Source organism: Genypterus blacodes, unplaced genomic scaffold, assembly GCF_046128005.1.
Source record: "Genypterus blacodes isolate CSIRO-AG114 ecotype Tasmania unplaced genomic scaffold, CSIRO-AGI_Gbla_v1 ptg000209l_1, whole genome shotgun sequence".
NCBI classification, from domain to species: Eukaryota; Metazoa; Chordata; class Actinopteri; order Ophidiiformes; family Ophidiidae; genus Genypterus; species Genypterus blacodes.
In genome coordinates, this window is record NW_027467008.1 from 204,802 (window position 1) to 228,824 (window position 24,023).

At 48.8% G+C, this 24,023-nt stretch overlaps 2 protein-coding genes and 1 long non-coding RNA gene across 5 annotated transcripts in view; 1 reads left to right on the top strand and 2 right to left on the bottom strand.

Moving 5' to 3' along the window:
- Nucleotides 1-3,240, top strand: part of antxr1c (ANTXR cell adhesion molecule 1c) — a 29,343-nt gene extending 26,103 nt beyond the window's left edge. The window contains exon 19 of the mRNA XM_076169680.1: nucleotides 24-3,240. The gene's annotated coding sequence lies outside the window, so the exon portion shown is untranslated. The remainder of the gene's footprint in view (nucleotides 1-23) is intronic.
- Nucleotides 1-8,240, bottom strand: part of LOC143015632 (uncharacterized) — a 31,896-nt gene extending 23,656 nt beyond the window's left edge. The window contains exon 1 of the long non-coding RNA XR_012965456.1: nucleotides 8,166-8,240. This is a non-coding gene — a long non-coding RNA (uncharacterized LOC143015632). The remainder of the gene's footprint in view (nucleotides 1-8,165) is intronic.
- Nucleotides 8,241-12,570: 4,330 nt separating this feature from the next.
- ubtd1b (ubiquitin domain containing 1b) lies at nucleotides 12,571-23,662 on the bottom strand. Of its 3 annotated transcripts, none has more exons than XR_012965455.1 (5): nucleotides 22,904-23,662; nucleotides 17,525-17,752; nucleotides 17,284-17,441; nucleotides 16,307-16,722; nucleotides 12,571-16,232 (listed from the first exon to the last, which is right to left on the bottom strand). XR_012965455.1 is itself a non-coding variant. In XM_076169682.1 (5 exons), the coding sequence occupies exons 1-4, from the start codon at nucleotides 22,983-22,985 to the stop codon at nucleotides 16,411-16,413; spliced, it is 780 nt and encodes a 259-aa protein (XP_076025797.1). In that variant the 5' UTR covers nucleotides 22,986-23,662; the 3' UTR covers nucleotides 12,571-16,232; nucleotides 16,375-16,410. The 3 variants fall into 3 exon arrangements, 2 of the variants coding, with proteins under 2 accessions (XP_076025797.1, XP_076025796.1); XM_076169682.1 differs by having other exon boundaries at nucleotides 16,375-16,722; XM_076169681.1 differs by having other exon boundaries at nucleotides 12,571-16,722.
- Between the last annotated feature and the right edge of the window lie 361 nt (nucleotides 23,663-24,023).

Genomic DNA, 24,023 nt, shown 5'->3' on the forward strand with positions numbered 1-24,023 from the left:
GGCAGGTTAAAGGTTCGGCTCAGGTTCAGAACTGGAGAGAGCTGTTTTGGCTTTGAGGTTGTTTGATGTTTGATAAAGCTGAAAACAATTTGGATCATTGGGGGAATCATGGTGCCTGTTTGGGTCCAAAGAGCCGATCACATGACTTCCTCCCACGGTACATCCCAACAACACGGGGCTCTGGGTTTGATTCTGGACCCTAAAGCTTTGGTAGAGTCCACTTATGATGTGAAACAGCCGTTTGACTCGACGTGCTCGTCCCGTCCAAAGAGAGAGAGAGAGAGAGAGAGAGAGAGTGAATGGCGTGATTCAGGAGTGTGTGTGCATGTGTGTGTGTGAGATCAGGGAGGTTTGTTGCTGGACAGCAAAAAAAAAATATAGGGACAGGAAGTCCAGGGAGGAAAACTGCAATGGATGAAAAAATTTTGTTGTCTTTATCAACTACTGAGTTCTGCCATTGATGTTCATGCAAATCTGAGTAAGTCTTTGCTTATTGGCTCATTTCTCATTGCCGGGATGGAAGTTCGAGGGCCAAAAGGATTTAAAGCGATTCCAATCAATCGTGTGACCAAAATGAAAATGTTCTGGACATTTTTGAGACGTTTCTTCATCTTTCCTATCTGACAAACTATTAACCATTTCAGGCTAAAAAAAATATGAATTTTCGGGGTCCACCTTTTCAGCAGCCAATCAGTGACAGGGAACGTGTACAGATGTTTATGGAAAGTATGTTTTTGAGATATTTGGATGTGGGTTGATTTGGGAGGCTTGGGGTTTGTTCCTTAACCACCTTTTCATATAGTTAAAGTTAGATTACAGACATATATAGTGTTTTTGTTTGTCTATTGTTTTGTATCTGCACACATAGACTGCTGGGTAATGGAAGGGTTTGTTTAGCTTTCATCACTTTGGATACAGAGGCCTTCTTCACCTTCCGTCACCTTTTTAGAGCAACAGATTCACATGTATAGAAAGTTGCATTAAGGTGTTGGAATAATAACATTTAGCCTCAGCTGGGTAATGTTCCATGCGAGGAGGAAACGAGGCCTGAAGCTGCAATCAAAGCCAGCAGGAATCAGGTCAGCGCCTCCTCGTAGGTTTGTTTTGTTTTTTACCTGACCTTGTCAGAAGGTCACTGTACTTTGATACCATTGTGTTGTTTTATGTCTACAGTTGTATCATCACCGGTCACATTGCGACTGCAGGGCAGTTTCAAAGAGCATCTAATTTATTTCTACTCCCCGAGAGAGACAGAGGAGAGTACTTGAATATCGACAAGGTGTCCAACCGCCGAGACGGACGCCGTAAGCAGAGTATAGAAACACACAGTGAACGTTACACGAGGCCGACCGGCACTTCAAACCGCCGCGCTGCACTGAGACGCCGGGATCTAAGCGGATTCCGCTGCGATTTACCTGAAATGAACCAGATTTCAGTTTAATGTGGCGTTTTGTTTCAGATGTCAGCGTGAGATTCTGGCCTCTCAGTGTAGTTAAGGGGTTAAAAAGTGCTGGTATCTACTTCACATACGGTGCCTTTCTCTTTTGATTTTCTTTTGTAGTTTTCATTCTAACGCACGTCCTTCAGTTGTGTTACTGTGTATCCAAAGCCGCTCCACTGCTGAGATGGAGAGGAGATGTGATCGGTGTGCTGCATCCGTTCCATCCAACCGCCTGAGGCCTGCGTGGTCCTCAGCCAAGAGGAGAAGGTGTGGACCATAAAGCACATCTGTTCAGCCCAATGAGCCATTATCTCACGCAGAACGCCCTTTAAACTAACAAAAGCTCAGGCAGAAGTAACTGTAACCAGAATATACGTTTGTATCCTCAAACTAGTCGATGCTTTTCTTTCCGTCCATGTTCCACCTCGTATCTCCTCCTATCTGGGTCGAGACTGTGGAGGTAGCATGCTGAACAAAGAAGCACAGGTTTCCTTTTCCTTTGCCACTTCCTCCTGCTTTTTCTGGGGACGCCAACAAATTCCGAGGCCAGATGGGATCCGTTTCCCTCAGGCGTTCTCCGGGTCCCAGCAGGGAGGTGAACTAAATATACGCCCCAACCTTTCAAGTCTCTCTGCATGTACCCCCAAGTGTGTCAGTCTGGGCATCGACCTAACACACATTTTTGGATTGTGGCCCAAACCCAGAAAGACAGGGGAAGGACAAGCAAACTCCTCCCAGATAGGACCAGGGCAGGAGATCTGACCCCATGGCAGCAGGGCTAACCTCTGTCCCAGGTCCTCACCTTGTCCCTAAGGTGAGCGAGTCCTGATACCCTGGAAGAGGAAAGTCCTGTGTGCTTTCTGGGTTCAAAAGCGAGTTCTGGAAGCGTTAGGAAGCTTAGCGTGGGAGTCAGGAGACAGAGATTAGCGTTAGTTCGGAGCTCAATAAATCATTTGGAACGTTGATCTAAAATCTTCTTCCACGACAGCACCACAGAAGAAATTGGCTTGATAGGAATTTACCATGGCTGCTGCTGGGCTTCAGGAATGCCGTCCAGATCCTCTTTTAGGCTTCTGAAGACACTTTGGAGGATTATTGCATCAGTTTGAACGCAGAAATATTGAGGTCAGTTTATGCTGGAAGAGAAGAACAGCAGATCCATCAGAGTGTCTCCTGGATTAAAGTGTGCTGGGGCTGATTGATGGTAATAATAGTAATGAGGGCTCAGAATTTACTGGAACTGAATTTCTGAAGTTCATACCACTAAAATATTTAGGCGTCTTTAGGAAAATCAACCCCAGAAATGTCAATCTAGTATTTTGAACTATTTTCATGTGGTCTTTGGAGCATTTCTACAATCTGAACAGCCTAAACCACATCAGATCTCGCCTCAGCATGGAAGGAGGAATGGATGCAGTAGACTTGTCACACCATCACTCGTTTGAGTTGAAAGCCATAGTCCGGTTGGCCTCAGCAGTGCATATCTCCTTCTTTGATCTGCTCTGATCAGGAACCTTCAGACGCTGGTGTAGAAGCTCCACTCCTGCTGGACTTTGGGACTTTCTGGTTAAGAGACTTAAAGAGTTTTTAACACCCCGAGAAATAATTCTTCTAAGTGCCTGAAGAGCCGAGTAAGGGAACATGTCCAGAGCTCTGAGACGCCTTATGTTAATCAGTGTGTACGTGTATAAGCAGCAGTACTGAAGCAGAGAGTGAAAGACGTTTATGTTTCTCTCTTCATGATTGAAATGACTTTTTTAACAGTATCAATAAATAAAGGTTGACTTCCAAGCTTCTAACAGAGACTCGCTGTGTGTGATTCTTGTGTACGTATGTTGACATAAAGTGGTATCACAGTTACCATAGTGACGGCTCAGGGATACAGGTCTACAGACGCAGCTCCTGGTGCTTCTTCCATATCGGCTACAGACTTCCAAGCCTTCCTGCCAGCTTGTGGGAATGTGTGGAGTATAAGAGGGCGAAGGATCAGGCCGAGCCACAGAGGGGAGAAGAGTCAGAGCTGAGAGGAATGATGTCTGAGGCTCTACTTCCTGTTTAACTTTGCAGCAGAGGAAGAGGCTCTGGCTCTGTTCTCCTCCATGTCTGTTGTTCTTCAGCACATTTGCATGCCGGCTAAATAACCGGAGCTCAATCTGATTACGGACAATCTGGAAAACGTCCCACAGGAAGAAAAGGTCATTAGGTTTCATTGTTTAGTCATTAAGGGCAACAACGATCACATGGCTAATTACAGAGCTCAGCTTCTGCTCCGTCATGGGATTCATTTGGGAATTCCAGTAGATTATTTTCAAACTGTGTGTGGGTGTGTGTGTGTGACAGACGCAGTGACCTCATCATGTGCTGGAGATAAAAACACACTGTGTAACACTGCTGCAGGCGGACAAACCTGGAAGTTTGGTCAGACATCATCAGGTGAATCGAAAATATGTAATGGAACGCTCCCCCTGCTCATTGCTCAGAGATGTGTGTGTTTGGGGGGAGGGGGTGTGTCCTCTGTGCTATAGAACAGCATCATATTCCTCATGGTTGTCATCATTCTCAGTGTTGGTCTCATGATCCTCTCCAGAGTTAGTTTGAGACTGGACTCAGGGTTGTTCTGGTCTGAGGGAATCGACGCCGAACTGCTTCCTGTTCCCCGCTCCAGTCGAGGTTTCACTGTCCCGTGATCAGGGGTGTGTTCCATATCTGCTAATGGGTCTGAAACACCCAGCTTGGCCCGTGAGCGGCTCCAGCTGGGTAATTATGGTGCAGTCGAGCGTTTTTCCCCCTCAGGCTGCAAAACAGAGGAGGATGTGGGATGTTGAGGGCTGAAGAATGGAGAGAATGAGGCAGCGAGTCGGTGGCTCCTTCACACGGACGAGCCCAGCGAGGGAGAGGAGGCCAGGAGGAAGAAAAACAGCAGCTGCGTCCTTCCTCACTTTCCCATCGCCTCCTCTTCTCTCGCTTTGGTTGAGTTGTTGGCATGTGGAGATGTGGACAGATATGACGAGTTCAACCAAACCTCACCGTCTTCTTATTTCAGCACATTTCATTTCATTCTGGATGATTTAACTTTGTCATTTAAATGTTTTTTAGTTGTAGACCCTAAACCTAAACCAGACCAACCACAGCTCTGATGACATGTGATTGAACAACATGCTTACATATGATCCTGTTCACATGTATGATCCATGAGACTTCACTCACCTGTTCCTCCTGCAGAAAGGCTCCAGTCCCTCAGTCTGGGCTCTTTGCTTCTTCACATTTGGACTTTAGCTGCATTAGAGCCTTGTTTTGTGTAAACGTCCTTATAAGGACACCTGGAGCCTGAGGTCCAAATCAGTGAGGCCTGGTCTCAGGTGCGGCTCGTTAAGGTCGCAGCTTCATGCAAACTGAGGCGATGTCGTGATTTGGGGCTTTTGGTCATTAAAGCAGAATTTGGGTTGAAAAGGGGAATAAGTTCCAAACGCACACACACACACACACACACATACACACACACACACACACACAGCGTGCCACATGTGGGCACGGATCAGGAGCTGGGTCAGTGGGATCCAAGCTCATAACCAGCTGAATTTTCTTCCCAACACCACAACAAGCCCTCATTTTAACTAAGCTCCGCCCCCGGCCGGCTCGCCGATATTCAGATGTTATTTGTGGGAAGAAATTCCTCATTCAGCCGCCGTCCGGACCGATCCAGACGAGGCTGTGGGACCCTGCTTCAAACGTGTCATTACAGATCTATATGGATCTGCAGCCCACCGCAGTGTGCATGCACCTACACACACACACACACACACACACACACACTCTGCAGACAGTTTACTGCTGCATGATTATGATTGTTAGTGAGCAGAGACGACATGTTTACTGCCTCCGAGTGACTCTCTATGGAATATCAGGCTTTTACTCTTCTTTTCTTTCTTTCACATACCAGCCATCCCTCTCTTTCTCCATTTCTCCCCCTTTCTGTCTCTCCCTCTTTCTCTCTCTCTCTCTGTCTCTCTCTCTCTCTCTCTCTGTCATTCTCTCCCTCTCTCTCTCTCCAGCTGAGGAGAAACCGAGGCTCGCAGGAATGTGCTGATGGCTGTGTGTTTCATCTTGGTCTCACATTACCGCCCAGACTGAACCTCACTGACCCAACACACACAGACTCACACATGCACACACACACACACACACACTCGCAGATGCTGGTATTTGTCACTGTGCCTGTATTTTGATGCCACTGGTCTCCACGGTAACTTGTGTGAGTGCAAACAGCGGCTGGAAAGATGGAAAGCTGTCCTGTAAGCACATAAAGATGAAGTGATTCACTGTTTCTGATCTCTAGAGTTCCTTTGAAGCTCCGAGCAGAATGACGAGCGGACACTGAGGATGAAGACGTCTCTGTCCTCCCGTCCAGCCTCACACAGACTTCTATCTGACCTGTGATCCTTGTTCAATTGCCGCCATTTTAGGTTTTGCCATTTTTGCACATTGCAGGCATAGACGAGCTGTGCCAGCGGCCACAGGGGGCGCCAGAGAGAAGGGAGAGGCGTTTGTAAATGGATGGTTTGGATGTCCCGTTGACAAAGTGGAAAAACAGAGCAAACGTCTCAGAAAGCTCTTTTGAAATCGTGTTTTTCCTTTGATGGAGGATTTATCGGTGCAGATTATGAGGCGGTGACGTCTCAACTCCTTCATTTCCTTCTTATTTTTCCAGCACAGCTTTCCTTAATAACTGCAAACTGATGCAGCGGCTGAGGACGTGTTTGCTTTAACTGGCCGCGAGTGTTCGATCGCAGCTTTAAAGTTCCTGCACTGCCAGAAATCACCATCATTTACTCACGCCGAGGTTTATGGAGCACAGATCATTTCCCTCTCCACCTCAGCGTGTTATTAATTCTGCGTTATTTGTCTTTCCTGGCTGCCACACGCTGTGGGTCGCCGTGTTCAGGCGGGTTTTTCCACACATCGCTTCCACCTGGCTGTCGACTCCAAACCCAAACATTTGCTGCTCTCTTTCATAATTTTTCCGGTGCCAATGAATCTTTTCAAATCTCTGGGAAAACCCCTGGAATGCTGCGCGGGACGTCCAGAGCCTCAGTGGAGGACTGATGCTGCTGACTCACTCTGCTGCTGTCAGCTCAGGGTTCAGATCTGCTTTTATCTGGGCTTTTGTTGGATTAATGCATAAAACAGCACAACTACGATGGAGAATCATCTCACAGTGTGACTCTGCTCAGCTCTCAGGCTCCATGACGCTGCTCATCACAAACACGTGACCTGTTGCTTGTCACTGATTGGTCCGTTCTCTTCTCTTTACACTTTTTAATTCTCCAGAAACGAGCATACAAACTAAAGAACATGTCAATGCTGCAGGGGGCGCTCTGTCCACACGTGTTGTCTACCTCCTGCGGTGAGACTACTTCCTGTTGTGTGCCCGTCGTTCTGTGGGCGTCGACTGAGGGGGACAGAGCGAAAGCAGGGAAGAAGAAAAAGTGCCAGCTCTGCTCTGCTCGGCGCTGAAAGGAATTACAGTTCCTCCTCTGTGATGCAAACGTGGCACCAGGCTGCCCTCGCCCCCCCAACACACACACACACATTCCCCCCTCCTCCCAGCTTCCCCCCTCTTCCTGCCAAAGCCGACACCACCGCTCACACCCCAGGGGCAACTTGTGTGGCACCTAAGCCCCTCCCCTCCCCTCCCCTCCGCACCTCCTCCTCCTCTTCCTCTAACCTGCTCTTCATCCTCTCAGTACTCAATACAGTACAATCAAATCTGACATCGTCACCTCACCTCTGTAACAAACATGCAGCTTCTCTCTCTACAGCACAGAAACATGAGACCAGGATCATTTCCATTTCATGTTTTCATCTCACAACTGACACCTGCTGGTCGTATGAGGTAACAACAGCCTGTTGGCGGAAAACAGCACCCGGAATTCCCCCTGAAACGCAACTGATGCAGCGACGTGATGAGCTACTGAGTTTAGAAGATATAAACAATGAAGACACACTTAAGATAATATTAAAAAATACAAATTTACTAATTCTACAGGTAATATGTCACATCATCTGTGTAACATCTGGACTACGCTGTTTCTTCTGCATCCACAGTTTTCTCCCTTTTCCGTTGCCTTTTGATCTCTGCAGGACTTTTCTTCTTCTGTAAAATCAAAAAGCAAATCCATGTGCTGCCTCCTACTGGGCTGTCACAGGATGAAGAGTGAGGGATGATCCTTCAAGTCTGTTTACTCTCAGCAGCACTCTACAGCCAGATGGCTCAGGCCCAGACTCTCCTTTTGAGAAACACTCATGTTTGTCCTGCTGAGGTTCAGCTTGACCCAGACTGTCTCCAGGGAGGATGAGTTCACCTTAACACACAACTTCTATTACTAAACAGAGATCACAGCTTGTACCAAAACACACACACACACACACAGTACACAGAGATGTACGACAGCTGGCATCATGACCTCAAACTCCACCTCCTCCTCCTCTGCTTCCTCCTGTTCAGTCATATGTTGTACCTTGTGTCGCTTTGTGTGCGTTCACGTTAAATCTCCTTCAGAGAAATGCAGCCTTTGTCTGAACCAATCAGCATGTAGCGCTGCTGTGGTCTTACTGGCAGGCGAGTCCTCCCCCTGAACCCAACGCTGACTCATCCAAGTGCTGGAAATGCTCCAGCTGACACTCACACCTAACTTTGTCTGTTAGGAAAAAGAGCAGGACTTACCCACTTAACCCCTTCATCACCTGTTCTAGGAGACGTCGGTGTGACCTGGTAGGTGCAGGAGAGTTCCAGGTCTCCTGTGACTCTAAGGCTCCAGGAATGGTAGAGACTTCACAGCTCAATGCTTGTAGTTTGGAGGGCAACCGGTTCACTCACAGCCTCCACACCCGTGTTCTGCCAGTGTGTGAAGGGCCTGAGCACCCTGCAGCATCATCCCGCTCTCATAGATACCGAAAGTAGATCAGGTCCACCGCTTTAGCCTGCATCTGTGATGAGAGAGGGAGGGGGACAGTGGAGGTGAAGACAAAGGTCACAGGTCAACATATTTCTATGTAACTAAACTTTTAGAGGCTTTCTGATGTGGAGGGTCATATGATCTGTGACTCCCTGAGCATCATGAAATGTGGTAACAGCAGCAGCTGCTCTATGATGTCATCAAGAAGTCAACATGAAAACTGAAGTGTTATTTTTGTTCTAAGTCTCAGTTGTTGACGTTCTGAAATACAGGATGTGTATTATAAGCGGCGCTGACTGGCAGAATGTGCTCGTTGAAACGAGGCTTCAGTTAAACTCCAGTAGAATCTTGGCATTAGACGACGACAACCAGAGTAAACTGTGTGTCAGAGCTGCAGAGACGTTCAGACCACAGACGACAGAATCCACACGGAGCATCCTGGTGACACAAATGATCGTTTTCCACTCTCCCACCATGTCCTGCGGTTTGGAGAGACCAAGATACAGGCCTGTGTTATTATGGTGAAACCGTGTGTGTGTGTGTGTGTGTGCCGACCCTCTCCTGTCACAGTCGACGCTACTCATCGCTGTCTTACTCCTCTGCAGCCATTTTAAGGCAGCGGCAGGAGAAAGTGGTTGAGGTCTTGAGGTCTTGAGGTCTTGAGCCTGCGTCTGGCCTTCAGGTGGCGCCGCCCCCCTGTGGGAGCCCTCAGCCCGTGGGAGCCTCAGCCTGGGATGGAGCCCATATCAGCCCATAATTCCCCCCAGGCTTCTCCTAAGCTCCCGTCTGGCCCAGCAAACACCCCCCGGCTCGTCTGCTGATTAGGTCGGCTCTGCCACCGAGCCTCCTGCCAGGACATGAGGGGATGGTTGCTCTGTCTGTGGGGGGGGGTTGGGTGCTCTGTCTGTGGGGGGGTTGGTTGCTCTGGTGAATCAGCTCACTTTCCCACCTGCTGCGTCAGATGAAGCATTGACGGTTTGCATTTTCTCCCTCTTGCTGCATGTTACCGGGGATAACAATCCTCAAAGTTTGACCCATTAGCACTTAATGTGTCTCATTTGGAGGATGGACCACCGTGTGAGACGCAGCAGACAGGAGCGTGTGTGTGTGTGTGTGTGTGTGTGTGTGTCAGATTCTCCTTCAGGGGCGACGTGTGGATGAACTATCACATCAGCTCATGTGACTCAGGATCATCTCATGGTCATGTGATCTTTGCTGCCTTTCATGTGGTCGACAACATCCTGGAATAGTCGAGAACCACTGAAACACAACACACACACACACACACACACACACACTCCCGCCATGTTAATCCTTGATCACCTTCCCTGTGGTCTAACACACTTGGTTCTGTCCTGATTGTCATTTGTGACGTAGCTGTCAGGCCACAGGGGGACCAGGTTCAGAGTTGTAGTTTACAGTAAAGGGTATTAGATGACACACACACACCTAATACCATTAGATGAGCTTCAGGTGTTCACCAGGCGAGTGTTGGGTAAGTAGATGAGAGTCTGGTGAGAGCAGGAGTCCAAGGATTAGTGTTAGCCACCATAACAAGCCCTACACACACACACACACACACACAAACACACACACAGTCTAGGAGGACTGAGAGGAATTTGCTTCTTCATCTATTCTGGTTGAACCTTTTGTTATTGTGGACAAACTCCTTCTGACTCATGTATGAACTCCACTTCCTGTTACTCAGATTACAGTGGGCCCACATCCAGCACCATGGTGTGTGTGTGTGTGTGTGTGTGTGTGTGCGTGTGTGTGCGTGTGTGTGTGTGATGAGCTGAAAATCTCTCCCGGGTCCGGCATTTAAAATAATGGTGGGTTTTATTAAAGAGGAAGTCATAATGACATCGTCCTCTGAGCTGCAGAGGGAAATGACAAACGCAAAACCCAATCTGTGCTCCGGGTGACGACAGCGGCCGGGGAGCAGGGGAGAATTTTCCAACTCAAAATACTTTATTACAGCCATAAAACACAACAGATTTGGAAAAGGAGATTCAACCTCTGCTAAATATTTAGTTTGAAGAGCAGCTATGGTGAGGAGGGGAGGGAGGGAGAGGAAATGTCTCTGTGAGTGGGAAAAGCTGGAATACTATGATGGAAAAAGCAGAAAACGGACAGGCGCAGGCATCTTTGCACATTTGGCGACACCAAGTGGTAAAGAGAGGTACTGCTTTGATTTCCACAAAGCAGGGGTGGACTCAGAGGATTTGGGGCTCTGAGCAGATACAGGGGGACACAGGGGGACACAGAGGGACACGGGGGGACACAGAGAGACACAGAGGGACACAGGGGGACACAGAGAGACACAGAGGGACACAGAGGGACACGGGGGGACACAGAGGGACACAGAGGGGGACACAGAGAGACACATTTGTGATCTTAAACAACACACATTTTCTATTCTTTTAACTTCTAGATGATACGTTGCAAACTTCCAAGCCTGATATGTTGTGACATTGAGCTGTTATAAGGTAAACGTATAGGAGTGTCATGTGTTTCCAGACATCGGGGGCCTTGTGATCCGGGGCCCAGGCAGACAGACGTCCATCTTGCCATATACTAAACTCTGCCTCGGCTCAGTGAGGAGGAAATATGCCTTAATTTACTTCAATTTCATATTATTTGTGGGTGTTAACATGATTTAGGACAGTGGAACATTCTGGATTCTGTCATCTGTCATCACGTCAGCATGGTAGTGCTGTAAATACTCCTCAGCATGACTCTGACTCTTTAACAGTCCTCAACATTGACTGTGTGATTCCCAGAGTCACATGGTCATAAAAGTGTAGTGGAGCCGTTTACACTCTGACTGACTCACCGGCGCCTTCAGCACTGCTTCATGTTGTTGCTTTCACGCTGACGGCTGCCCGTGTTTCTGCCTGCGGTCTCTCTGAGCCGGACAAACTGGAACACGCAGCAGTTGTAATTACAGCCTGGATGATGGAAATTCCCACTTTCGACCAAAATGTGGCGTTTGTGTCCTCTGGGAGGGGAAATCATATTATTTATATTATTTTACTGTACCTACTGTTTATTCAACAGGTCCTGATTGGCTGAGATTCTGTGTGACCATTTCCTGTTAAACAATTAGAGAAAATAGAAAAGAAACAGAAAATAAAAATACATTCATACTAAATTCAATAAAGCATAAAAACATTAAAGTCAATAAGAAGTAAATATGAAACTTATTTATTATAATACTTATACTTATTGAAACCTATAAGCAGAATGATGTCATGTTCCTTAGCAGCCTGTGTTTGTTTCCTTTGTCATCTTTTTCATTTATAGCTTTACTAATGTAAGGAAGTAGAGGAGGATTACTGTCAAACTTTATGAGCATTGGAGTGATTTTTATAACACATAATGAGGCAGTTTGATGTCCGAGATGACACACACTTATGTTGCGGTCGTATCATTAAACACACACACACACACACAGATCCCAATTCATCCTAAACTCCCGACGTGGGAAAGCTTTAGGATGTCTTTGCCATGAGCGCAGGTCTGGGTCAGCACCGAGCCTCCGGGTCATCCTGGGCCTGAGGGCTTAGAGGGGCTGACTGGGCAACCGACCACAAACACGGCTCTGCCTGTGACATTCCTGCGTCAGGAGGTGATTTTTCCAGCCCGGTGCACCACAAACCACCAGAGAGCCTGAGGAGCCGGGATCAGCAGAGGAACATTCCTGCTGCTGAGAACAGGAGACTGTGATGTTACTGCATCTTCACTAAACATACCTCCCTCCTGGGAGACCTGATGGAAGCAGCACATGTGCTGGAGTACTGTGGGTGTGGCCAAAGGGCATTCTGGGAAGTGTAGGAAGACCTGGATGACAAAGGCAGGGAAGAGTTTTCAGCCAATGACCTCACAAACTAGAATCTGTGTGAAGGAAAACAGGATAGTGTCAAACATCACAAACCTTATTCATCTATAATCTATAATCAGTGTACTGAGCCTGTACGATCACGAGTGCGCCTCAATCCTAAACATTCTCGGGATGCTTCGTCTTCTGTAGTCAAACACAAGAGCACAGCGCCATCATGTGGTGGACCAGCGACATCACAGTATGAAGGCAACAAGTCACAGCAAAGAGAAGCGCGCACACACACACAAACACACACACACACACACACAGGTCTATAAATGAAAACCACATTGGAACAATACTTAGATTTTTATTCAACATCTTAAAAACATCATGAAAGTGAATCAGCATATAAATGAACACACCGAGTGTAAAATAGTTTGCAGGTGTTTTTCATTATTAAGAAAAGTCAATATAATCCCGTCTGTGACTAAATATACATCATTTACTCTGAGAGCCTGGTGAGGTGGAATCAGACCAGGAAGGAGGCGTCGCTCCAACCGGGAATTTGATGCCTGGGTGGGAATTCTGCAGACAACAAGGGTTAAATAAATATTCCCCCCCTAACACCGCCTGTGCTGTGACGCAGGCTCACTGACTGAAGTCTTTCAACATCCTCCGCTCTGCCGCAGCGCCCCCGTGTGGCCTTAAGGTGCGTTATGAATCAGACGTCAGAGTTTAATACTTACAGGACATCAAACGGCTCTGTGCTGGATCTCAGGACGACATGGAGCCATGCAGGTCCATCCAACCCGAGGTGGAGCTACAGCTCAACGCCTCATGCTGATGACATCATCCCATCACTTTCAGGGCCTTTACATTTTAATATTGAGTTTCTGGAGACGTATCCTCAGGTCCCTGTGCCTCTGTTTGTGTCTCAGCTAAGAGGAGACGACGGCAGACTGGGACAGCAAAAACCCAGAGGAGTCCCAGAGCTCCCAGACGCAGCAAAGGTTCTGATTCTGTGATGGAATACTGCAGGTGAGCTTCACTGCAAGCGGACAAAAACAAAGAAAAGACAACTTCCTATCTCAGCTTCTCTTGTATCAAAGCTGAAGTCTTCAGCTTTTCATCTCAAATGAACTGGAGCCTGAAAGCTCTCAGTGTTTCTCCCGTCTCAGAGTGACTCAGGCGCCTGCCTGTGATTGGCTGAGCCCACATCAGCGCAGTCATTTTTGCGTTCACACCGCAGCACATTTCACTCTTTGTCCCACTGAGAACAATGTTGATGCCATCAGCCGTCGCCGTTTGGACCCGAACAGCACAGAACCAAAGCTCTGACCCGTCTGAGCAGCAGCTGACTGAACACACACAAACTGCATGTTGCTACTTTCATCTTCCTATTGTCATGTTTGGGTAAATATCTGCATGGGGTTCACTGCTTATGCTCCTCTGTATCCCAGTTGTGCATTCTGAGTGACAACAACCCCTTTTCCTTTTAGATAGTGAATCTGCTGAGCCTCCCAAAGCAACCTGCTGTTCTCTGATTAGAGAGCTGAGGAGGCCTGAGCCCATCCACCCACAGCCTGGGACACAGAGATGCTGAGTGTGTGTGAGTGTGTGTGTGTGTGAGGGGACATTGGGACATATGGTGACCTGAGTATTACAGCAGTGTGAGGTTCTCTCTGCCTGCTGAGCCGTTCTGAGTTCCAGGGCTTTAAAAGTTTTGCCACTCTGGCTTTTAAGAAAAATTAAACCAATAAATTTGAAAACTACAGAAAAAAAAAAATCCCTCCAAGAACAGGAAGCACCCTTCATCACACTGAGGTTGCCACCTTACAGAGGTTAAGGATCAATCAAGAGTCTAGTTAACGGGGCAGTTCAGAGCCTTTGGGTTCGTCTCACACAGGAAATGAAGTTTCCCTTTTGAATGTGCAGGACAAGAAGGTCAGGAGACGCAGGGAGAAACCCCCGCTGCTCGGGTCAGAGAGGACGCTGTAACCAGAGAGCACACTGATGAAGGTGTTAACAGAGATGATCCCCACCCTGAGGCTCAGTGTAATCCAACCCTCACCGCTGAGACGTGGGGACAATGCTAAACCCACACAGACAGGAAGTCACGCAGGCGGGTTTGACGCTTGTGTGTGTGTTCTGTGAGAGAGGAGAGCTCTGAGCCGCCTGAGGAGTCGACCTCAGTGCCAAACATCCAACCTTTACATGAGTTAGAGCTTTGGGGCTGGTGATGCGAGGGTTAAAGTGACTCTCCTGTGAGGTCCATCTTATTGCACAAACGGAGGAAAACGCTTATTCAAGTCTGCGCACCATGACGACAACACACCCAGGAAACCATGGTGATGAGCTTTAAGGCTGAGGTGGGAGTGGGGTTGATTGTTCCTATGACTACAAAACTTCTCCTTGGTCCTTAAATGAAATATTTACATAAACAGATTCTATGATGTGAATGAAATGAGATTCAACTCCACCCGGGGATTGAAAACGTGTCCTCACCTCGTGCTCCCCTGAACGCCAAACACCTCCACAATGCTACAACTGCAAGATAAACCACATCAGTGAGGTCGTTCAGGTGTCAACAACCTGAAGAAGCTGAAACTGTGTCAAATAGCTGAAGCTTTACTTAAAAGGACTTTACTGTGTGTGCTGCTAAAGGTTCCATCCCAAACTGCTGCGGTTCTGTTGTGCAAAAGAGAGAAAGCGAAACCAGTGAACGCCCACACGCCCACACACACACACACAAACATCTGTCCACTGCCAGCAAATTGATTTGTGCAAAGACACTGAATATGTCGGACTCTGAGGTTAAAAATGGATTCCCTCTCCGCCTCTGCCCGAGTCGAGCGTCACTGCATCCACTTCATCTGTGAACACACACTCACGTCTGCCACAGAAGAGTCCATCTGACATCATGACATCATCGTAAGAGTTCAGCTACTGCAAGCAAACGCTGGGGAGAGGTTACACCAGAAATGCCGAGAAGAAGAAGAAGAAGAAGAAGAGAGGGTGTTCAGAGTTTCCTGTCCAATGCGAAAGGCAACAAACTCTTTGTTTTGATAGGAAGATTGAAGTTCTGTCGCTCCATAGTGAGCAGATACTGGAGGAGTTCAGCCGTCAGGTACATCGGGTTAAGTCACGCAAAATCTAGATCGGCCTGAAGGAACTCTAAAATCGGTCGGGACCTCATCTGCACCCCTAGTGGTCATAAATGGAACTATGAACCGTAAAACAGTCGTGCCTCTTGTCAGCTACGTTTGATTCTCACACACACACACACACACACACACACACACACACACACACACACACACACACACACACACACACACACACACACACACACACACACACACACACACACACACACACACACACACACACACACACACACACACACACACACACACACACACACACACACACACACACACACACACACACACACACACACACACACACACACACACCTTATATATTGATAGTCTGTGAGATTGATGATGTCATTACAAAGGCAGCAGTTACAGTTTGGATCACAGAGTTCTACAAAAATACACTTTAACTTAAGCGGTCAAACTCGCGTGTTTCAGGACTTTAACCCCTTTCTTGTTTCGTCTCATTGAAGGCACACAAACTACCAGGTAAGTAAGAAGAGTAAGAATGTTCACATGTGCAAAAAGAAGCTCAGTCTCCGTCGTTTCCTCCGTCGAAGAAGAAGAAAGGAGGAAGAAAGAGAAAAGGGAATTATCTTTCACTTCAGCGCCTCAGTGTTTCTCTCCTCGCCGTGTTTCTGCAGACGTTAAAGATCAGAGATGTGCTTCAGACCCGACGCCACGCCCCTCTGCAGGTTTACCACCTTGGCACGTCACACTGGTGCAGATAAAGAGGCAGAGGAGTCCCTGAGCGCCGGGGTCGGCTCGCAGAAAGGAGTGGATAAAAGGTCCCGGTGGTCTTTAGTGTGGCGACTGATCCGGTCTGTCTGCAGGGGAACGCCACACACACGCTACGGAAACAAGACAGGAAGCAGCACCTCACAGTTTGTCCCTCACGTCTTTCTCCTCTGAAATGATTTTGTACCTGTGTTGTCATTTTGAGGAGATTTCAGGGGGAGAAAGTGTTTTTATGGATCCAGCATTAGGAGGCACCTCTGGTCCTGGTGGCCTCATCGCCTCCTCTGGTTCCTAGTCGGAGGCGGGCGAGGAGGCGGGCGGGGAGGCGGGCGGGGAGACCAGCGAGGAGGCGGGCAAGGTGGCGGCGGTGGTGGGCTTGGGCGTTTGCGGGGGCTGCGAGTTGACGATGACCTGGATCACAAAGTCCTTCTGGATCTTGGTGTCTTGCAGGCGCGTTTTGTCCGTGAGCAGCTTGCCGGAGAAGAACCAGCGCTGGTGGGCGGCGTCCAGGTCCTCCTGGGCCTGCAGCTGCTTCTTCAGCTGCCCTATGGTGTCGGCCATGCTGGCACTGAGGCGCAGGTCCTTACCCGAGGAGAGGCGCACCTGGAGAGGGAGAACAGAAGGAGGTATGAACATGATCAACACCTTATTCTCTCTGAATGACCTCACTACAAGGAACAAACACTTAGAAACCAGGACATGTCCTCTACGAGGTCGTCCTGAGATCAGTGTGAAGGACACAAGACCGGAGGAGGCAGAGGAGACCAGAGGAGACCAGAGGAGGCAGAGAGGGCAGACAGACCAACAGCTCCTCCACTCAAAGCTTCCAAATAAGGAAATGAGTGGCGTCCACAGCCAGAGGTCAGCATAGCTTTTTAATTACTGTTGTCTACAACGCCAGACGCCACCCAAGTCTCATAAAGTTCTAAAAAGCTCTGCGTGACATTCTGTAGTTACTCTGGCTCCTTCATTTAGGAAAGACAAGACGCTGCCTCCCGACTTTCCCATTAGGAGGAGAGACGAGTGGAAAACTGCCCACTGAAGGGTTTTAGCTTTGTGTTTAGTTTGGCGGCTCTGTGGAAGAACAGAGACACGAGGGAGGAACTGAAGCTGTGAGTGTGATGAGGAGGAGGAGGAGGAAGGAGATCCAGTCCGTCCTGGTACCTTCAGCTGGAATTCCTTCTTGGGAGCCACGGCGGGCTCGGGGCTGTCGTTGGGGTCGTCGTCGCTGCGCTCAGAGATGAGGTTGACGGGCGGGGCCAGGCAGTAGACGGGCAGCTGGTAGCGGTTTCCCAGTTCATCGTAACATTCTGTCAGCGTGCCTGCAGAGGGAGGAATGAAACATGCGTCATGGAAACACACTCAAATATGGCAGAAAGTCTTCCACACTCTTATGTAGCCTCACCGTGCGGCAGCGTTATACTCGCTCCGTCCACGATGGCCTGGGCCAGCTCGTGGTCGTTGCACTCCAGGGCCACGGCGGCGGCTTTCAGGGCGTCCCAGATCTCCTTGCGGCCCTCGAAGGCCGGCGCCGTGTCCCAGAACTCGTCGCGCTTGCTCCTCAGCTGGCCCTCCGTCATTGGATAGTCGCTCTTCCACTTGGGCCGCTCTTTCTTCAGGGGCTCATTGCGTCCTGGGATCGGAAGAGAAAGGAAGTGTGTTATAAACGATCACGTGACACACACACAACTTTCATGTGGCTTGATTCAGGCTTTGTGCTTCTTCCCCTCCCGTCTCAGGATGTGTTGAGGTTGGTGTTACTTAAGAGGCTGATAGGATTATGACTCACAAACAAACCTCAACACTCTCTCTCTTCTCCTCTGACTGCAGTTGCACAACTTCAACTTTTTGCAAACTCTGCCATTTTAACAATCTGCAGCTCAGCGAGGAGGAAACTCTTCCTCCTTTAATCCTCCCGAACGGAGACGGACAGGACCCTCGGGCCTCCTGCACTCCCCTGCGCTCCCCCGCCGTGCTCTCCTTCGCCGTGTCATCCGAGTCTAAATTTAGGAGGTCGGTCAGTTTGCAATATGCATGAAGCATGTGTGGGATATATATATGTGTGTGTGTGTGTGTGTGTGTAACCTGAGCCGTGTTTCCCACCATTCAGTGTGAACAGGAAGCACACCTGGGTGGGGGGGGTCGGGGGTCACTTCTGGTTTCTGACCTTTAACAAAAACATCACAGTCCTCTAACGTTCCAACAGAACAGAACTGAGCTCTCTACAGGTTTGTGTCTAATAAAGGCTCAGGACTGAACCAGGACAAAGTCACCGCTGCAGTAACGACCTCCTGAGGAGCCTGAGGAGCAGAGAGGAGCAGAGAGGAGCGGAGAGGAGCGGAGAGGAGCGGAGAGGAGCGGAGAGGAGCAGAGAGGAGCAGAGAGGAGCAGAGAGGAGCAGAGAGGAGCAGAGAGGAGCGGAGAGGAGCGGAGAGGAGACGGCAACCATGCAAATTATTTATAGTGCAGGAGGCTTAGGGAGGAGTAATTGGGATGACAGGGTGGTGTAGGATTAGCACCTACAGCAGATGCTCCTTAAACACACCGCCGCTCAGCTGAGGGACGACACACACACACAGACAGCTGAATGAACACCAGTCAACATTTAGACTTCAATCATCCGACCTCCATCTGTCTCTGCTGTATGAACGGATGAGCTGTGCTGTGAGATGGAGATCAGTCAGTATCGTACTGCAGAAACACCGTCATGCGTCTGGAGGGTAAACTGGTGTGTCGCGCGGGCTGGCTCGTGGCCTCTTTAGCGTCACTGCTGCATTTCCTCATTTCATCCGAGCAGCAGACCTGAAGCAGACCTGTCTCACGACCTGTCTCACTCTTGACGGCCGCGTTCATCGCTCAGAAATCTGTGTTTGGCTCCGACATGTGGGCGACGCCCTGGACTTAATCTCTGTACTAGTTTACTTGCACAACAGTGTGATTAAGGTCTTTCCTTTGTGCCTGGGACATCAGACTACACACACACACACACACACACTCTCACTGACTGAGGGGGTGAAGGTATGAAGCCTTCCTCCTCTGCTCTCCCTTCACTCAGGGAGCCAGCAGGAGGATCTCACATGATGTTGACAGTGAGGCACGCTGTGTTTATGATCCTTAATGAAATGTGTCATGGTTGATAACCCAGGCGTGTCAGGGCCGCGTTCAGAACATGAAGTAAACAACAACGCTTACAGGCCAGCAGGCGTCAGAGGATCGGCTTGTTTCTGAAACGTTTCACCGTCACACAACGCAACTGTGAACCAATGAAGAGTTAATAGAGTTATTTTACCAGATGCCTGTTTTTAAATCAATGCAATGCAACAAACACACTCCTGTTTCCTTCCAGACTCTCATGCACATACAGGCCTGCGTGCAGCCCAACACACACACACACACACACCGATGTAGATGCTTATCTTATCACTGCTCATTCATGTTTCTCCTTATTCTGCTGCTGAAGATAAAGACACAGACTCCAGTGGCTCCTCTGCAGCATCTGAGCTGATCCTAACAAGACTGTGGTGTGTGTGTCTGTGTCTGTGTGTGTGTGTGTGTGTGTGTACAGCTCAACCTGCTGGAGACTGTTTTCACTCTGTAAGCAGCAGAGGCACCAGCAGATCATTTATTTATCCAGGCAGCTCAGAGATCAGACAAACACTGATGATTTACAGAAGCTCAGCCTCAGCAGACCTCCGCTGTGACTTCCTCCATCCTTTCTAAAAGCATCTCCACACCCAGATCTTTAGAGTTTTGGACCCTGGAGCTTCTTCCTTCTCTTGGTTTGGGTCTTCCTACACTCTGGAGTGTATGAAGAGTCTTTAAATGTGGCCTTCTGGCTTTAGTCTGCTTGGTATGTGGCCTACATGATGTCATTCTTCTTCTGCGACCCCTCCACAGTAACCTTCTTCCTGTTTGGACCGTGTTAGTCTCACCCTCAGGCCCTGCTGATGGTTTACTGGGACATTTGACATTTGGCTCAGTGCAGAACATTTCCTTTATGACCTTTTTCCCTTTGGTGCCCAGTAAAGGCTCCTTGTTAAAGACACCATGATGAAGAACCTTTGATGCGTCTTTATCAGAGCCGTACAGAACAAAGACGGCTTCCTCAAACATCCTGAGAGATGAAATCCAAGTGAAAGCACCCATGCTCCCTCCCCCGGTTGCCCTCGTCCTCCCACACTTGGCGCTCTGATAGCAGGTGAAGTCAGACACAGAAGGTTTTGTCCCGGCGATGATACGGCGGGACACGATAGGACTTGTTCTGATGGAGACGGAGCAGGGAGTGTCTGTTGATACGGATCAGGGTGGGAAATTACCACAAACCACTGCCAGCAGCTGAAGAATCCTGGCCCTGCTGGCTCACACAGACTTTGACTTGCATATCCAGCAGCTACTCTGGCAGGTAACAGAGACAGATTCTGCTGAGTTCATACACACACACACACACACACAGTTCATACAGCTAGGAAGGCCTCAGGACCACGGAAAGTTTCCTTCCTTCCATGATTCCACTGTAAGACCATCGTGTCAAGGAGAGAAATCCTGCCCGGTCTGTTTGGAGGAAACAAACAGCAACTGGATCCTCATAAATCTGCTGGCTTTTCTTCCTGGAAGCTCATGTTGAGTTTCAGTAGCGTCACTGTGCTGCCGGTTAGATCGCCTGCCAGCTCAGCTGCGCGGCGCCGGCCTCGTTCTATTAATTATCCGTGTAAATGTAACATTTACTGGATAAGTGCTTCAGTAATAATGCAAATTCCATCTGTCACCATCAACGCCAAGTGTAAAGAGAGCAGAATGTGGCGGAGGGCCATGTTTATCTTCAAAGGAGAGATATCTGCAGGAGCTAATGGACAGGAAAGCAAATCTCTGGATGAGAATAACGGCTGCATCAGCACGCCGTTAATCAAAGTAACCTCCAGTAAAGTGCTGCTGGGGTGGTTACCGTAACAACAGCAGCTCCATGCTTGGTCATGAACTCCATTATCAACACGCTGGTGGGTTAGGAGCTCCACAGGGGGAACAATGCCTCTGCTCCTCCTGATAGCAGCGCCACAAAGGGCTCATTCACACCAAGAGCCAGAGCCTCGGGTGAGAGAGGCGTAGGTGCGACGCCGGGCACGTGTTGGTGAGCGCGGGGCGGCTAGGTGGACACAGGAAACACTTGAGCTTGTGTCCTGGCAAAGCGAGTGGGCCAGTCAGCATCCATGAGCACTGAGTAACAACACGATCTGTTACCCTGCAGACATGAACACACTGACCCCACCATGCAGCCAGGGACTAGAACCCTAACACATCAACAGTAAGGGGATCCCACCTAAAGGAAAGACTGCGTCGTAAGCAGCCGGCTCTGTGCCTGCGCCTGGACGTGTGAACGGCCTCCATCTTCATTTCCTGTTATTCACTGTGGCAGGAACTTTAGCATTTGTGAGAGGACAATAAGAGAATTCCCAGACAGGATTGAGGTATTCCCATAAACACTGATCAAGAGCCTGTTGATGCGGCTGAGTGAAAACAGATGTGGGAGTTCCTGACCACAACAAAAGTCTTTCTGTCGGTGGCCCTGAGGACTGAAGTGAGGAACGTTAACTAAACATCGTGTCAATCAGAGACTTCGCCTGGGGAACTTATCGCAACACAGCCTTCAGGCACTTTGATGGAAGGAGCAAACAGTTTGTGTGTAAGATCAAATTGGACAGATTGGTATCATGGCTGAAGAATGTGGCTGGAGGAAACATTTGTCCCCATTTACACCTTATAGCTACACACACACGCACACGCACACGGGTTCTTATCCAGATACCAAGGTCATATGCAGAAGGCATTGAGGCTGTTTACACTTCAATGCCTCCTGATGACGTTAACCACACACACACACATGTACCTCAGTGTGCTACACTTGAAACAGTGTTGTGAACATTTTGGACGCACCTGCATCTTTATGTGGCTTGTCCCCATTTGCTTATTATCCTGGCAGTGAGCGCAGTGTAAACAGAGTCATTGTTACCTGATTTGCCTGAACACAGCATGTGGCATTGTGATCGGTCACCAGCAGCCTGATATGAATGTAAAGCACACAACACCGACACGGACTTCAGATAAAACCCACATGCCAGCTGTAAACGTCACAATGTCTCGTATCTGTGGCTGCTCACTGTGACCTGCTGACAGACCAAACGAGGAACACGTTGATGAAAGGTGTAAATAAAGGTCCTATCATCAGCTGTGAAAGCCGAGTCTAGCATGTTAATGTGAGGTGTAAAAAGGCCCTTTGACACGCCGCTGCATGTTCAGGGATTTACACACACCACATGCAGCAGGGGAGCAGTGTGAATGCAAATGCACCCCGACACACACACACACACACACACACACACACACACACACAGAAAGGTGATCAGGTTATATGTGTGGTGTGTGAGGACTTTCTGGGCCTCAGCTGAGGAGCTTTAGTCCCAAATTCCTGCCAAATCTGAGCGAGGAATACGGAGGAAACCCAATCACAGGCCGTCAACTTGAGCTGTGTGGAGGGTTCAAAAACTGAAATCTAGACTGTGTGTGGAGGTGGTGACAGCGATCAGATGTACATTAGGCAGGATCCGATACTCATCTATACAACAGAGAGAGTAAGAGCTTTATACGGTCACAGCAGCAGGAGGAGGAAACTCGTGATCAAAGAGGAGTCTGATGAGCAAAACTCATACTAAAGGTGAAGCTCGAGTATGGCAGAGTTAGTATCTCTCACACACACACACACACACACACACACACACACAGAGCATCTTACCTCCCCGTCCGCCGTTCCTAGACGACCCTCGGCTCTGTGAGTCCTCCCAGCCCTCCAAGTATCTCCCCACACATCCTCCCATGGTTAGCGGGCTGCAGATCCAGGTTCCAAGCGGCTTACTAACTCAACTGTGGCCCCATTACGGGCGAGCAGGACGGGCTGGGGGATCGGTGATGCACGCCTGGAACTCTCATGGACAGAGGGACACGCAGGCGTTAAGACAATGTCCCCGTTCGCGGTGTCTCACTCTGCGGTTGGTTGGATCACGACGCTCGAAGCTTGTGGCCCACAGTAAAAGAGTTTAGTAGCCAAACTAGCAGCCGACCAAAACAAATGCCTGAGGGGGAATTTTTTACAAATATGAGGACATATGTGGCGACGTGTCCACTGTCTAACCTGTCCCTCGAGTTTGGGAGCCGTTGGTGCGTAGCAGTTTGTTTAGAGGCTGAATCCGAGTCCTTGCTAACAAGCTAACAGAGCAAAGCGGCTAGTAAACACAAACTTCCGCGCATTCGAACCGTTTTCTCCACAGGTCAACTTTCTTCCAAACACACGGACGTTCGGTAGGTTTCGTCCCCCGGCAGGTCGTCGGTGTGCAGCTCCAAACCCTTGCCGCCTCCCGGTGTTTGTGCTCCTTTAATCCCCGGTGCTGTGGCTTCCCTCCGTGCTGGTGAAAGGTGACTAGCTGCGGAGAAGCTAACGAGCGAACCCAACTTTTTTACGCCCGTGCGTCCTCGCGCACGCAGGCAGGCAGGTGTCGAGTTCACTGACGTCACGGCGAAAAGCAAACAAGAGCCCGAGAGAGATCTGATCACCGATACAATATCGATACAAGTAAAACGTCACATCACCGTTTGTGCTGGGAACATATCTGTGGCCTCTTCGATATTAATGATCGTGATCCTCTAGTGATTAACGTTATTATCAGCGCAGGTGCTGACATTCAAAAGACAAACAAACAAACAACAACATATTAAAGGGGGGATAGTCATGACGTCATGTATGAAAAAACATTATGAAATACTGTCGTTAGAAAATAAAGTTTCATAAGAGAAAATATGCCGAGGCAGCAACATTTTACTCAGAGCTTTGGTAAATATACATTTTTATCAAAGAGAAT